This window comes from Miscanthus floridulus, chromosome 1 (genome assembly GCF_019320115.1).
Source record: "Miscanthus floridulus cultivar M001 chromosome 1, ASM1932011v1, whole genome shotgun sequence".
NCBI lineage: Eukaryota > Viridiplantae > Streptophyta > Magnoliopsida > Poales > Poaceae > Miscanthus > Miscanthus floridulus.
The window spans coordinates 188564768-188580577 of record NC_089580.1 but is presented as its reverse complement, the minus strand read 5'-3'; the positions used below and the strand labels follow the sequence as shown (position 1 = coordinate 188580577).

Sequence of the window (15810 nt, the reverse complement as noted above, 5' to 3'; positions counted from 1 at the left end):
GTGCAGAAAACTGCTTTGGTTGGTACCACTCCAATGATAAACTGCTGATGCTGATTATGATGCCTCCTCTTCCAAAAGCTGCAGCAGCAGCCCTGTGTTTGGGCCTAAACGGGGCCTTAGCCACCTAGGAAACAGCAGCAGCCCTGTGTTTGGGCCTCAACTAGTAGCCCAGTTGTGAGTTGTGACAACCTGATCTTTGAAACATTGATCATTTGGGCTAGTCGTTGTTTTTTGCTTGCAACTTGCAAGTGCTAATATAGGTGTGAAATGCACACGGGTGACAATGACAGGTAGGGCGCCTTTTTTTTACTGATGCTGTCAATGATTGACCAAGTAGGGCATGGAAGCACTTGGTTGATTGAGCACGTAGCGGCCACAAGCACCATCGACCGAGAACGGCAATTAGTTCAATTCACAGAAAAAATACAGTTTAGAAAAAAAAATCTATTGTTTCAAACAGTCTAAGTGGGAAAGAATCTTGCAGAATAAAAATCTAATTTATTTATTTTTATTATTATTAAGAAAAAATCAATTGGGGTACAAATAACAAAATGGCATAAATCTGAAGATTACCAACGAAACAAGCAAGCGTTAGTGTATCTCTGACATTTCTTCTATCTTGAATTACTAGGCAGTGTGCCCGTACGTTGCTACGGGATAACTAAATCTTTTGTACTAAAAACACACGGATCGCACGATAAGATAACAATACTGTTAAATTAAATACCGACGTTAAAGTGACATTTAATTTAAAAAACAAAGTTCGTGAAATTAACCCAGTCACGGAGAGCACGGCGTCGCAGGCTCACAAACTCTACTGTATAGACTTTTTCGTGATATGACTAAGATAATATTTTATATCGGCAGAAAGAATTCTCCGATATCTATTTCTTTCATGCGTCAATAAATTCATGAATAAGTTCCGCTGCATCTCCGTACAATCCTGTACACACAGGTTCGAGTATATATGTAAATATTAATGTCTGTCACATGAATAATACTGCGTGTCTTAAAAAATCTCTCATAAAATTTTAAAACAAAGTATGTTATACTCACCGTATAAATATGTGTGGCTTTAGGACTATTCCACACAGACATATATTGTAGAATAAGGTATCCACTTGAGTGTCTGTTCTAAGATGTTGAATTAGGTGTTGTAATTCTTAATTTCGACACATTTTCCAGGTCAAGGCAACCAATGGTGACACTTTTCTTAGTGGTGCATAATTTTATAGTGCATCTCTTGACTGTCTGAGTAAGGATAAGTTAGCACTGTAAAGGCTCAGAAAAGCTACTGAGAAGGCTAAGATTGAGTTTTCCTCCATTATGCAGACTAAAACCTATGTCCCCGTTTATCATTGTCGATGCTTTTGATGCAAAGCAATTCAATATTACCATGATCAGATATAAGTTTGAGTCTCTTGTGAGCAATCTCATACAGGGACTCTCATCCTTTATGTGATCTGACTCAAGGATATTGGCAGGACGATAGACTCATGTTGAAATGTCGCACTAAAAAGTGTCCACGTTTTGTCTATGATTTATTTCCCATAAATACATGCGGGTACTATGATAACACTAACTACACCAAATGAAAGATTAGAGAGAATTTGCATTGCCTCTAGAAAGATTTATTTATTAAGTTCTTTGGACTCTACAGGTAGTTTTGAAATATCTATTTGCATGTCTTATCTCGTATTCTAATTCAAAATTTTGTAGTTTAATTAGAATATGGGAAAATAATTTAAAATGAACAGACCCAAGGGCAATTTCAGCAAGAAACAACAAGCGAGGGCAATGGAACACGTGAGCGTGAAACCAAATGAAAGGAGGAAAAAACTGTTCCTTTTGCAAATGCAAAGAGGGGAAGTAATTAAATATAGACAGATTTGACAAGGTTCTCAGAAATACAAAGAGGTTCCTTTAGTCTTAATTCTCTTTCTTTTGTGTTAATTCTCTTTCCTTTTACTCGTTGCCATATATGCTGGTGCATGCAAACATAATGTGTATATAGATATCACAATAATTTTTAACTTCCTATTTTGTCGTGATTCCTCTATCACATGACAGACAATATTCAATCAAGGAGAATTTTACCAAAGGACACAACATGCGGGAGATGTCATGAAATCGTAGACGTGGGTAGACGGACGAACCAAAACAAATATTACACCAAAAATTATCCACACTTTTCTTTTTAGTTGTAAGAGATTTACGACACGACGAGGATAATTTGACTTGATGCCAATACATAATCGGATAGCTGGTGTCCGGTGTATACACAAAAGGATGCTATTGCCTAGAAGGAACAACCCCATTGTTTTCCTCTCGTCAGTCCCACAGTAATGCCGGGACGTCTCAATTTCTCTGCAATTTCTTTGTCAGGTAGTCGACAGGTGGATCACCACATAGTGAGAACGAAATGGTCAAGAGTTCTGAGTTGGTGGACGTCATGTTCAGAGTTTCAGACAGTAGCCGATGCCTATAATATTGTGTACAGCTTGTGAGCAAACTTACAACGCCTTCTCTATGTACATGTACTCCATTTTTTAACACCGAATTGAGTGAAAATGACGAGAACCGAACTCCAACCTCCTAAATTCTAATTGTGTTGCGTGTTTAACGACGTCTTGTTGTAAATGGTAAAGAATTCAGAAACGAAGGAGAAACAGAGTTAAAGAAGCTGATGACCAAACTTCACAAGGACCAAGTAGGCAAGTACTGCTATCCAAAGAACTGAAATGCCGTCAGAAATGGCTATCAGCCATGTGTTTATACTTCACTTCAGTATTTCCAACAGTATCATTGTAAGAGACGTCCATCAATATGCACGTTAGCATAAGACGAAGAAGAACGAAACCAAAAAAAAAAGAATTCTGATGAAAGAAACGCGGACGACGGAGCCGCTGCATCCAGGGAGGAGTTGGGCTCGGGCATGCCGGAGCCGGAGCAGAGGATCAATCAATCACGCGTCCTGGGCGTAGAAGTCGATGATCTCCTTGAGGTCGAGGTGCAGGATCTGGGAGACGGACCGGGCGTCGCAGGCGAGCCAGAGGATGTGCTCGAAGAGGATGGCGTCGACGTCGACGAACATGGCGCCGCCCCCGCGCTCCTCCTTGCGCGCCACCGTCTCCAGGAGCAGCCGGAACGGGTAGGAGTCGAGCACGAGGCGGTCCACCGCGAACGCCCGCCGCTCCTTCCCGACCAGGACCGTCACCGTGGCCGGCGACGGCGGGGCCCCCGCCGCGTCGTCGTCGGCTACCGCGGCGTCGAGGGAGCGGTAGCCGATGCGGGGCGGAGAGGCGGACGGCCACCGGAGGAAGACGCAGCAGCCGGCCATGGCGACGGCGCCTTTCTGCTGCTCCTCGGGATGGTTTCCGCGTGGCGTGGCAGCTGAAATGTTTCTTGGGTCTCTTCTGGGTGGGTGTGCAAATGCAGAAAGGATTGGATGGAGCGAACTCGTTTATATGAGACGGCGGGGAGGTTGAACGAACCGTTGGGGAGATTTTACAGAACAGGACCTAGTATCTACGGTAATCACCCAATGTATGCATGTGCACGAGTGGTTTAGTTGTACTCGCTCCGTCCAGGAGAGAATGTAATTCTGGCACAATGTCATGGTTTAGTATTCTAAGTTCGATTAATTATAGATAAAAAATATTAATATTTATGGTATCAAATAAGTATTATTAGATTGATTACGAAATATATTTTTATAATAAATTATTCTGGAGCCGTAAATGTGAACAGTATTCACCGTAAATTTGATCAAACGTGAACCACTTTTGTTGGCACGCAATCTATCGTGGACGGAGGAAGTAACTTGTAACTATCTGATTCTCGGAAAGTAGAGGGTTTATATGAAAAGTGCTACCTCCATTGGATGCTAGCTTTGTCTTGGGATAGCCGTTGGGTACTGGTTGGACCTGGCCATGCTGATTGCTGAGCAAGAGATCGTGGAAAAGGACAGGCCGCGGCGTATTTCCTGAACGGGACCACGTCTCCGTGTCTGCCACTCCGTTCCGCTGTCTCGCTCCCTGGTGCTGGGGGCTGGGGGCTGGGGGCTTGCCCGTCTCCGTCTGACTTGGCCCGTCGGCTCGTGCCCTCATCGAGTGTGTGTGTGTCTCACACTCTCTCTCACGTGTACTAACAATTTGTACGCTGCCTGACTCATCTCCATGACTCCATCGGCTGCTTGGCCGTAGAAAAGCACCGCCCGGCCATTAGCGTGTGCGACGCCGAGACAGACAGAGACGTGCGCTCCGCTCGGTTCCATCCACGCGGCTTGTTGGGTGGCGGCGCGCGCGCCACCGAGTGGCCGAACCGTGGTGACGACTGCGCCTGACACGGCGCGGAAGCGGCCGCTGCGGCTGTGGACCTGTGGTGGCGCCGTACGCGGGGCTAGTGCCGCGCGGGGAACACGTCGTGGTAGGCAACGGTCCAGCCCAACGGAAGTTTCGCGCGCGCCGCCCGGATCCTTATCGTGCTTGCAGGCAGCAGCAGGAGCCATCACCAACTCTGACTCTCTATGCGTGTGAAAGTACGGGCGCAGCTGACGGATCAGTCCCTTTCCGTTGCTGTGTACTGTTTCTTCGTAAGGCTAACGCCCAAGCAGATGGCCAGCAGGCAGCAGATTTGTTTTTGGGACTAGTATACTTTTCTCTAAGGTGATTGCAACTTGTTTCTTTAGATTTTGTTTCATAGCTCCTTTTTCACTAGTGAAATGATTTTTTTAGCTTTACGAGCAGCTCTATCAATAGAGATAAAACTGTGTTTAATGAACGGTTTGACAAAACAACCCTACATATAGAGCTCTTTTAAAACATGCTCTTATAGAATGGTACAAAGGAGCCCACAAAGCGTGTTGAAGCATGAAAGAAACAACTATTTCCAGCTTCATCCCATGCCAATCTAACATGTTCTAAGGAGCTTCACATGTCAAGTTGTTTAAAAATACGTACCTGTTTCACAAAAAAAAGCTTTAAACAACTCATGAAGTTGCTGGAAAAGTTGCGCCAAACGGAGCCTTAGTCAACGCCGGCCCTCAACGCACTGCAAAGGACTTCGCATTGGAACACAACAACAATCTGGACCCCCGGCCCCTCCATAAAAAGGGAAAACTTCGGAGCCCTGGATTCCATGGGCCACAAAATCCATCAATTGTCTCGAGGCGCACCGCCCCATGCCAAGGCAAGGAAAAAAGTCATTTTTGGCTCCTTAGACCCGCCCTGGCCCCTCCATAAAAAATGAAACATCAGAGCCCTAGATTCCATGGGCCACAAAATCCACCTGCTGTCTTGAGCGCACTATCCATGCCACAACAAGGAAAAAGTCATTTTTGCCAATTTAGACCGAATTTGGGACACGAGATTTTTTTTTGTGTTCATGCGTTATTTCAATAGATTGTTGTGCAAATCCTATAAATTTCTTGCTTTCAAACAAGCCCTTAAACTGTCCTTGTAGTCTAGATCTTCTTCTCAAATTCCAAAATCATACAATCACTTCAACTTTCAAAAATCCATTTAAACACCTCCCTACCCCGGTTAGAAGTGATTTTTAATGTGCTTTTGTTATTTTTAGTTAAAAAATTATGGCAAACATCATATTAGTTTTAAAACCACAAAATATATCTCTAAGTTTATTTTTTTAGAAAAACAATTGAGATAAATTGGGACATAATAATTCCAAAAAATAGGCATAGCTCGTAAATTATTCCGAAAAGCTTCAAGAATTATATTTATCTCCATAAATACGATAAAATATCCACAAAAATTTGGAAAATTCTAAAACCAGAGTATTTAATATCTGAATGCGTTAACAAGTACGAATGAATTCAAAAGCAATGCATGTGGCATTCATGTTTGCATGCCATGTTTTTGTTGTGAAAAAAATTAAAACAAATTTATACATTGATTATAATGTTTTAGAAAATTTTTTAGAGCTAAATATAATTTCCAAAAGATATATTTTCATAATTTACACTTTTTTATTTTGGATGTCATGCCTCAATCTATTTCTAGGATTTTCTTCAAATTTTAAAAAATTAGAGATATTTTCATTGTTCAAAAATCTTATGAACTAATTTATTTATTTATTTATCGGAGGTAAAATTTGCTTTTATAAAGCATTATGAAGTGTTTATCGGTACTTTGACTTAAAAATGATAAAATCACCTGCCTTAAGGATAAAATCACAATTTATCGATAACATAATTGGTAAAAAAACATAGTTATTTTTTTGGGAACTTAAAAAAAATAGTTGTGAGAGTTTTTTTAAGGATAAATTGATTCTGAGAGTTTTTTTAGAAACACCACACCCTTTATTGATTGAGTTGGGGTCATATACAAAATACAAATGTCCTCGGGCGGAGCAAGCATTACAAAAGAGATGAACAACCTCGTCGCAGGGCTGCCTCCAACACGGCTCCACCATCCTTGGGCCTTTGGCCCAATTAATCTTGTCCTACGTGGGCCTCCAAGCGTACATGGCTCTCTATCACGGTAGCGCTCATAGCAGTGAGGACTGAGGACCGTAGGAGTACTGGAGGAGGAAGGAGGTTCCGGACGGACGAGGATGACGGCAGAAAGCTCTGATAATCAGTCATCACAATGGCAGCATCCTCCTCCCTGGGCTCTGCCAAAGCCCTAGCGTGCTCCCACGCCTCCCTCCTCGCGCCTCAAACCCAAAGAACAGGTACCTCCTCTCCTCGCGCGTTCTTTCTCGTAGGATTCTCTCTCCCATAGCGGCCATACGCATCGCAGGTCCTTCAATCCGGTCCGTGTCTCGCGAGTCGCGACTCCGTTCCGGGCAATTCAGTCTCTGCCCCCTCGATAATCCGTGTTCCGTCACTTTGCTGATGGTTTCTGCACTGCAATGCCTAGTACTATCTACTGAATATGAGCTGGGATTTTGATTCTCGTGTCGTGATGCAGTGGTCGCGTCAGCTCCGTCGCACCGCACTTCCGTCAGGATGCGCGCTTCTGCTGCTGCGCCGGCGGAGCCGAAGAAGACCGTCTGGGTGTGGACGGAGAGCCGGCAGGTGATGACGGCGGCCGTGGAGAGGGGGTGGAGCACTTTCCTCTTCGGATCCAAAGATCTCGGCAAGGATTGGTCATGTCAGAACTCAGAACAATGCTTTCCTTTATTTCACGCCGATTGTATTACGTGAACCTTTGCTGGTTCAGATAAACGTTGAGATAGCTTGAATCCCTGATTCAAATGTTACAATTTACAAATCCCAAAGGCCGATGCAGACTAATTTCACATAGAAAAGAAGAGTGAAAACATGTCTGGTGTCATGCTGGAAGGAACATGCAAACTTTTTAGATTCTGCTAATTTCATGACTCATTGGTATTCTCATTTGATTTTTCAGCAACTGCTCGCATCAATCCTCTCTTCATTGATGGCCCGGAGATTTTCAATGGGGAAAACCAAAAGGTTGCTGTAATTTCACAAGTCTCTTCGCCCAGTGAACTTGACCTTGTACAACCAGACAATGCCGAAGCCGAGAACATTGTCATAGACTTTCGAGGTGGTTGGCAGGTTAGACAACTGAACATTGCAGCATAAGCACCCACTCTTAAATCTTAATGGTCCCCTGTTCCATAGTAAGGAAGTTACTTCAAAGTTCTAATAAATTATTAGAGATCGCTTACATGATGTTTGAATTTTCATAGTGACTTGAGATTGATTATCACATCACTACACTCTAGTTTTCTTTTTTATATTTCATCAAAGGTTTGTAATGACTAATGAGTGTGTCTGTGTGTACATATATTCTTGTTTGACCAAGGGCTTCTGAACATGACTGCATAAACCTACCTTCTGACCAGCAGCTTCTGAAATGGTATTTTATTTATGCATTTCATAGGTTATACCGGCAGAAAATATAGTTGCTGCATTCCAAGGATGTAAAGGAACTGTATTGGCTGTTTCAACAAACTCAACTGAGGCACAAGTTTTTCTTGAGGTAATTATCCAGAGATTTCAACATATGACACCATCTCGTGCATATAATGCTGGTAGGTATATTGTTGTGGCCCTGTTCGTTTCGCTGAAATTTGGCTTATGCGGAAATGCTGTGAGAGGAAAACACTGTTCGTTCGTTGAAAAGTACTGCTGAAATGCTGATGCTTATGTTGCATGAGGTCGTTTCATGTTCCGACACTCATTTTGTAGGCCTTGGAGCAAGGGCTTGATGGAGTTGTACTTAAAGTAGATGAGATGGATGATATCATTAAGCTCAAGGTATTTATCACAACTCCTTTCAAAGTCCTTTGTGCTTAACTACTAAACCCCTGCTAGTATATGACGGTCCTGTAGTATTGAACACCATTGTTGTACTATATTTATATGTAAGTGTACAAGAGCCTACTTCTTCCTACTGCTTATTGTTTATCTGATTGTACAATTCACCAGACATTTGTTTTCCTTCCCCTTTTAATGACTCAGGATTATTTTGACAGAAGGAACGAGGCAAAGAGTCAATTACCATTGACAAAGGCTACTGTATCAAAGGTTGAGGTTGTTGGTATGGGTGATCGTGTTTGTGTGGATCTTTGCAGTATCATGCGACCTGGCGAAGGCCTTCTGGTTTGTGTATATCTCTCACCTCTTCACTGTTGCTACGCATAGAAAAAATGTTATAAAACTATTAAAATATCTCACCACGTTGGACCAGTTCAATGCACCCTCATGGATTTACCTTTCTGCATTACTACCTCTGTATCAACACATGGCATTTTCTTTGTTACTATTATCAACACAAGCATACAATTCTGCCTCTAAAGTCTTATGACATCCTATTTTTAGGTTGGATCCTATGCAAGAGGAATGTTTCTTGTTCATTCTGAATGCTTGGAGACTAACTACATTGCAAGCAGGCCTTTCAGAGTCAATGCAGTAAGTTTAAAACAAAATGGATGGCCGTATGTATCTAGTGTATTGCAACAGACCTAGACCTATAAGAGTGCTATTCGCCACTTTTAGGGTCCTGTACATGCATATGTCACCGTTCCTGGTGGCAAGACAAGCTACCTCTCAGAGTTGGGGTCAGGAAAGGAAGTCATCGTGGTCGATCAAAATGGGCTATGGCGTACTGCAATTGTGGGTCGTGTGAAGATTGAATCAAGGCCTCTCATCCTTGTAGAAGCAAAGGTACATAGAAAGGGTGTTCTTTGCTGTAAGTGTTATGTGTTTATCCATATACATGTCCATTTGATGGCCCGATTGGTTTCCTGCAGGATAACTCTGGAGATGACACGTATAGCATTTTTCTACAAAATGCAGAAACAGTTGCACTTATCACCCCCGACACAGGTAAACCCATTATGTTCAAATTCAAAATTGTTGGACCATAAATGCTCACTATCGCTCCAATGCTTGCATAGCTTACCAAGTCAACATTGAGTCTCCTTTCAATCAGCTTATTCGTGACCTATCGTCTGATGCATGCAGGATCAAGTGGAAGAACCGCTATTCCTGTGACTTCGCTAAAAGTCGGTGATGAAGTTTTGGTGAGGAAACAGGGCGGCGCCCGTCACACTGGGATAGAGATTCAGGAGTTTATTGTTGAGAAATGAAAATAGATACGCTGAATGAACCTGTTACCTCAGGTAGAGATTCAGGAGTTTATTGTTGAGAAATGAAAATAGAAACGCTAAATGCACCTGTTACCTCATTACCTGCTACCAACTTTCACGTCATTTTGAACAAAAAATGATGTATGGTTGCAACATTCACCTATTCTGCTATTGATAGCCGTGCAACTCAATTGTGAAATTCCGTTGCAGCAAACAAAGAGATGCCAGGTAGGGGAATTTCAGAAGAGTCACGACACAGGCCAATAATGAGTACCCATTGAACCAGGCCAGACAACTTATCATGGGTTGACATGGTCATATTCCCGTGTCATACACGATCTCCAAAACATGAGTAGAAGCAAAAGATACAACACTGCTCAGTGCTCACTGCTTGAACCCACAAATATACAACCTACAGGGGCGTGGCCCCTCTAAGTCCACTTCTAGTGCACTTGTGCAGTGCGATATCCTGCCAATGGGGATGCTGCTGCTGCTGCTGCTGTTCCAAGCGAGCGCCGTGGTGAAGGTTGAACTCTCATTGGCGATTTTGGGGTGGTGCTCATTGGTGATTTTGGGGCGGCGTGTGAAGCTTTCCGTATGTCGACTAATGGTGATGGTGAACCATATTTGGCATCTTGTAGCTGTTCCAGCTCTTCCAACACCTGCGACATAGGAGGCCGCAGCTTGGCATCACCGCAAATGCATTGCAAGGCAATGCTTGCAATGGCATTTGCGCCTTTTTTTGGATACTGTCCTCCCAGCTTTGTGTCCATGATACGGTATAGTCTGCGCTTGTCGCCCAAGTGAGGTCTGGCCCAGTCAACTAGGTTCTGCTCAAAGCCTGGTTTTGATTTATCTAGGGCCCTTCTTCCAGTGAGCAATTCAAGCAACACCACCCCAAAGCTATAGACATCTGCCTTTGCAGAGAGGCGGCCTGCAAAGATTCAAGCAACATAAGACTAAATAGATCCAGAAATAGCACTGTATATTACCTAAATCCAAGAGTAATATGCCACATGTTGCCACTATTACGAACAAAGTTGACTGGACTAATCTTGTTGACTGGAGTCTGGAGCATTCACTATATGAGGACTAATCTGATGTATCATAGCGTTTAAGGAATTGAAGCACAAAATTGAACAAGTGCAATTGGCTCCAACTTAATTGAGATAAAAAAGAAATATAAATACACTTATTTGATGGCAGGACCCCACAATAATTTCTTTTAGCTTAAACAAACACCCCTTTGTTATACCCCAGTATCACCTAAGGTGCTTTAGGTAGAAAATAAAACAATTAAGTGTCTTTAGCTATTGCAGTCCTAGGACCTATTATTGACATCACCCTTTAGAAGCTGAAGCCACAGACCAGAATAATGCACAACACTACCCCAATATTTCATAATTATGCGAGGAAAAAAATATCTAACCTGTTGCAATGTACTCTGGAGCTGCATATCCATGAGTACCCATGACTTGTGTGGATACATGGGTTTTATCCCCAGTTGGACCGGCTTTTGCCAAGCCAAAATCTGAAAGTTTGGCGTTGAATTCCTGCATTGAAACAAGGACAAAGCACAAGATAAAGGACCATTCAACAAGACAGACATGGTCGGCAATCAGAGTTAGATGTCTTGAATTCCTAATTAAGCTTACTGAATCGAGCAGAATATTTGATGCCTTGAAATCGCGATATATGACTTGGTTTTCAGCATCATGTAAAAATGACAAGCCCCTAGCGGCTCCAATAGCAACTTTGAGCCTTATTGCCCATGACAAAGGATCAGCGCCTCCTAAACAGTAGAAATATTGCATTGTTAAAGGGAATGACCAAGAAAGTTATAACTGGGACTTCCCAAAGCAGAGCCATAGAGATGAAACACATACTTCTAAACAGATGGTTCTCCAAACTTCCCTTGGGCATAAATTCATATACCAGAAGCCGGTTATCACCATCTGAGCAATAGCCAATGAGCTTAACAAGATTCTTGTGGTGAAGTTGGCCAAGGTAATCAACCTCTGTCTGCAGCAGCAAAAAAGTAAGAACAATCACGATTGATGAACAATGACAAATGTTCTAGGAGTAGGGAAAATGTAGAAGAGCTCCGAACCTACCAGCCATTCCTTGTGTCCTTGAAAACCTTCTGGTTTAAGCTTCTTCACAGCAACTACCATACCACTCCCTGGCCTTGAAGGAGCAAGCGTGTGTTCATCAATCCAACCTTTGTAGACATGTCCAAACCCTCCTTCCCCAAGAAGACTGTCCGGTCGGAAGTTCTTGGTTGCATTTTTCAGATCATTGAACGTGAATGCCTTCAAATTAGAAGATGACAAGATTTCACCTTCTGTCCGAGTAGTAGGAAGCTCACTTCGATCTCTCATTGATGGAAGAGTCAAAGTTGAACGAGTTGAGTTGCTCTTAATTGTGGACGGGACTGATGACAAACTTGTCTTGCTGGTCACTTTTGATGGGTCTGATCTCTCAACAAGAAGCAAAGGAAAAATACGAATGAGAAAAACTTGATATCAATTATGAAGGTGTCATACTCATGAATTCTGGTACCAAAATATCGACAATTAAGTAAGTTATCTGGTATTGTAAACTCATTAGGCTATCAATTTGAGAGTAAACGTGTTCCAGGCTGATGACAAGTGGAAGTACTTCCCTATCTGGTGCTCTACCAAATTTGTGAACCTACTGCAATACAAAGGAGTAAAAATATGTCACAGAATTCCTACTGGATTCATAATAACCTCTCTTCCGTTTGCTAACATGAAATCAAAGTAATATAAAGCCTAATGTACCGATTTGCAAATGATGCCTGTGAAAGTGTTCCGACTGTTGCCTTTAAACCCTATGTCCCTATCCCTGTCTTATCCGACAGAAGTAACAAAGAGGAACAAACGTAGAAAGGAAGGTGCTAACTAACTGCTAAGAACAAAAACTCTAGACCAAAATAGGTAATAGAACCGGACAAATATAGAGCGAAATATAGAGCGAAATAACTCTAGAGAGAGAAGCAGGGCACTCACAGGCAGCATTGTTCATGCTGTGATCCACCCGCGCCGTGGTGTCGATGCAATTCCCCATCTTTACTCTCTACCAATTCACCCACCGCCCATGCACTGTGCACCCAAACAAGAAACTCTGTAGCCTCAAGATCCCCAGCTAGATAAGCTCAATCTTCCGTTTACATGACAGAACCGAGCAGGAAAAGATGGCCTCCCTTGGCTCGCAGCGCGAGAAGGCCAGTAACGCAAGGAATCAAGAGGAAGAGAGACCTCAAGTGTGCCCAAAAGTCCAATCTTTGCAAGGCCTGGATGGAGCTCAGCCTTAAATTCGGGAGGAAACCAGCAAGGTCGGTAGCCAGAGAGCCAAGAAACCAGCGTGCAAGAAGCAACCTGTCTAGTCTACCCCCGGCACCTCAAAAGTCAATCAAAATCTCGACGCCCAACCAGGTCAGCTTCTCCTCTGACCAACCGTGTGCGCCCCTAGCAAGAATCCAAGCTGCTGCTTTTTTTGCTGGTGGAAGAACCCCGCCCAGTGACCCACTCACTCCTGACAGGAAGGGAAGAAACCCTGTTGCCAGAACGGCGTCGCCGAGCCGCAGTAGGTGTCTGAGCTCACACCTCGAGTCAACTCGAGGCCGCCGCCAAACCAGCCCTCACCGAGAACCGCACGGCCGGGGAGGTCGAGTCGGGGTGCGACCGGATCGCTTGACTTGGTGCTGGCTGGCTGGAGGGAGGCAGAGCAAGCAAGCAAAGCGGCGGACGGACGGACGGAAGCAGCCAGCCCGCCACCGGCCGAGCTCAGGCGGTGAGGTGTGGAAGCTGCGAAAGGGAAGCGGTGGCTTCTTTGGCTTTTCCCTCCCTCTCACGCTGCGCTCTGGGCGGGCGTGGAGATTTACGTATATACCCTTGAGAACAACCGGTTGATTTAGCGGTTGTTATCAACCCTGCGATGCGTCCCTATACGTGCCGTTCGCTGCTTGGCTTCAGCGTCGAGCGAGCAATCGTGTCGGTGCCATTGTCCCCGCCTGATACACAAATGTGAGCACGGAATACCCTGCGATAATCTCTCCTCTCTCAGCTCCTTATGTGGATTTTGTTTTTTAATTTGTGAAGAATTTGATATATATTTCTTTATGTCTGAAATTCATAGAAATAATTTGTAAATCTTTTTTGAAAAATTTGATATATATTTGTGTTATTCTCAAATTACATCACTCTTTTCAATAAATTACACTGAAGAAATCATTGTAAATATAGTAATAAGATAGTGTAAATATAGCTATAAGATAATGTAAGTGTATGAGAAAAATTTAGTTGATAAGAGGGACTTAAAAAAAATCTGTTGTTGACTAACATAGAAAAAGGATTGTTGTGCATATGCCCTTTCGGCAATACGGAGTAGTGGTGGATTGCAGTTGCACGGCTTAAAGGCACAGTCGGCTGAAGCTGTTTTGTTGTGAGAGAAAAACACTGTAGATTCTAGCTCATAAGTTCAAGCAAATAGGGCCTAATAGATATTGGATAAAAAATATGTGGTTTTGGACTCAAGTCATGCTCAAACCCAAATTGTTTTTTTTTCTCCAAAACGACGTGGATGCTCACATTGCTTATCATTCGACAATAGTGGATACACCCATGAAAATTTGGCATATGGAGACCCCTTTAAAGATAACAACAATTTATGTGGTATATAAAGAAAGAGGTATCTAAAAAAAGAGTCATCTTAACAAAAGACAATCTAGCTAAAAGGAGTTGACAAGATAGCAAAATTTGCTACAAGTTGAAATATATTCATCATTTATTCTTTTAATGTTATTATGCTAATATTTTTTTCTGGCGTGCCACTTATCTAGTTCAAGGTATTCGTCCACTGATCAATTTTGAAGATTTAATTCAAAAATTTGTCAAAACAATTTAGACGGAAACAAAACTTACGGTTACTAATAAGTATTACACAGTCATTTGTTGGTTAATATGGTTCACTTGGAATGATTCGGTTTGTAACAAACGAAGTCCGAAAAAAGATTTCTTGGATGGCTTATTCAAAACAACACATTGGCTACAATTATGACTTGGTTGCAGCGTATTGAGGACCCAGGCCTTGTTTAGATGCCATCCAAATTTTAAGTTTTTTCACTCTCTCTCTATCACATTAATTTTTAGCCGCTTGCATGGAGTATTAAATGTAGGTAAAAAAATAATTAATTATACAGTTTAGTTGAAAATCACGAGATAAATCTTTTGAGCCTAGTTGGTCCACGATTAGACAATATTTACCAAATAAGACAAAAATTATACTATTCATCAGGTTCTCTTTTTTTTCAATCTGAGGCCCAAATGGAGCCTATGATTTACGCGGGTCACCAACTAGATTGATTTTTAATATAAAACTCTTGGGGTGTGCAAGACACTTTTGTATAATTATATTGTATTGAGTGTGGACTGATGCCTCTCCAAAGCCAGAGGCTCCGTTCCATTATTGAAAAAAAATAGTTACCGGAAAGAATCATTAACATTCATTCTTTGAAGAGACGATCTAACTAATGGAGCTGCAATCAGATTGCACCCAAATTGTAAATGACTAGAAAAAAAAAACATAATGGGGTAATAACCAGTTTTGCTGGGTAACACGTGAGAAGAGTCTTTTTACCTTTCATCACAAGGGAATCGTTTTGCTTGTGTATCGGGAAAAGGTCTCCCGCACGTGCTGCAAGACTGCAAGACGAGTTGAGAAAAACCACACACGTACGCATGATGGTCAGATTATTCCCGGCTGATGATGCTGGGTTTCATTTCACCTTTGAGGCCTTGGGAAAATCAACCTTATCGTTTCACTTTTTTTAACACTAAATACTACCAGGACGCCATCAAAAGCGAGCCTGAGTGAGAATCTCAACTTGTCATTTTCCTTGTCTGTCCCCACTCCCGCCTTGTCCGCTCACCACTTGCAGCTACGATGATGCCCTTCATCTGTCCATCTCCCTTGTCCCGGATGCTGGATGCATGCATCGTTCCGTTTTCTTTTTCAGGCGAGCAGAGCAGAGCACCACATAAACGTGCCTAAATTCCAAACATATGCGGACTGTTCGGTTGACTGATTTATGTCGTTGTTGGTTCGTGAAGAAGTACTGTTAACTAGTTTATATGAAAAAAAATACTGTTTCAACTGAAAATTTACGATCGTATAAGATCGTTTTCCTCCGGCCGAACAGGCTTT

The 15810-nt window shown here is 42.6% G+C and overlaps 3 protein-coding genes across 4 annotated transcripts; 1 reads left to right on the top strand and 2 right to left on the bottom strand.

Moving 5' to 3' along the window:
• Positions 1 to 2518: 2518 nt before the first annotated feature.
• LOC136551572 (uncharacterized) lies at positions 2519 to 3448 on the bottom strand. The gene has a single exon (XM_066543118.1). The coding sequence runs from the start codon at positions 3338 to 3340 to the stop codon at positions 2966 to 2968; it is 375 nt and encodes a 124-aa protein (XP_066399215.1). The 5' UTR covers positions 3341 to 3448; the 3' UTR covers positions 2519 to 2965.
• Positions 3449 to 6312: 2864 nt separating this feature from the next.
• LOC136551560 (uncharacterized) lies at positions 6313 to 9738 on the top strand. Of its 2 annotated transcripts, none has more exons than XM_066543107.1 (10): positions 6313 to 6693; positions 6933 to 7115; positions 7374 to 7543; positions 7872 to 7970; positions 8180 to 8248; positions 8453 to 8593; positions 8813 to 8902; positions 8990 to 9157; positions 9244 to 9319; positions 9458 to 9738. In XM_066543107.1, exons 1-10 carry the CDS (start codon positions 6609 to 6611, stop codon positions 9580 to 9582), a joined length of 1206 nt encoding a protein of 401 aa, XP_066399204.1. In that variant the 5' UTR covers positions 6313 to 6608; the 3' UTR covers positions 9583 to 9738. The 2 variants fall into 2 exon arrangements, with proteins under 2 accessions (XP_066399204.1, XP_066399197.1); XM_066543100.1 differs by having other exon boundaries at positions 8453 to 8599.
• A 121-nt stretch (positions 9739 to 9859) lies between these two features.
• LOC136551552 (probable serine/threonine-protein kinase PBL3) lies at positions 9860 to 13482 on the bottom strand. The gene is made up of 6 exons (XM_066543091.1): positions 12615 to 13482; positions 11697 to 12055; positions 11469 to 11604; positions 11238 to 11374; positions 11012 to 11135; positions 9860 to 10516 (listed from the first exon to the last, which is right to left on the bottom strand). Exons 1-6 carry the CDS (start codon positions 12670 to 12672, stop codon positions 10026 to 10028), a joined length of 1305 nt encoding a protein of 434 aa, XP_066399188.1. The 5' UTR covers positions 12673 to 13482; the 3' UTR covers positions 9860 to 10025.
• Positions 13483 to 15810: the final 2328 nt, after the last annotated feature.

Excerpts from the sequence above, each read along its gene's own strand:
- LOC136551572 (XM_066543118.1), bottom strand. The coding sequence starts at position 3,340 with ATGGCCGGCTGCTGCGTCTTCCTCCGGTGGCCGTCCGCCTCTCCGCCC.
- LOC136551560 (XM_066543100.1), top strand. The coding sequence starts at position 6,609 with ATGGCAGCATCCTCCTCCCTGGGCTCTGCCAAAGCCCTAGCGTGCTCC. Across the intron at positions 7,544-7,871 it reads ACTTTCGAGGTGGTTGGCAG|GTTATACCGGCAGAAAATAT; the intron begins GTTAGACAACTG and ends TGCATTTCATAG. Across the intron at positions 8,249-8,452 it reads ATGATATCATTAAGCTCAAG|GATTATTTTGACAGAAGGAA; the intron begins GTATTTATCACA and ends TTAATGACTCAG.
- LOC136551552 (XM_066543091.1), bottom strand. The coding sequence starts at position 12,672 with ATGGGGAATTGCATCGACACCACGGCGCGGGTGGATCACAGCATGAAC. Across the intron at positions 11,605-11,696 it reads AAGGACACAAGGAATGGCTG|ACAGAGGTTGATTACCTTGG; the intron begins GTAGGTTCGGAG and ends TTGCTGCTGCAG. Across the intron at positions 10,517-11,011 it reads TCCAGAGTACATTGCAACAG|GCCGCCTCTCTGCAAAGGCA; the intron begins GTTAGATATTTT and ends GAATCTTTGCAG.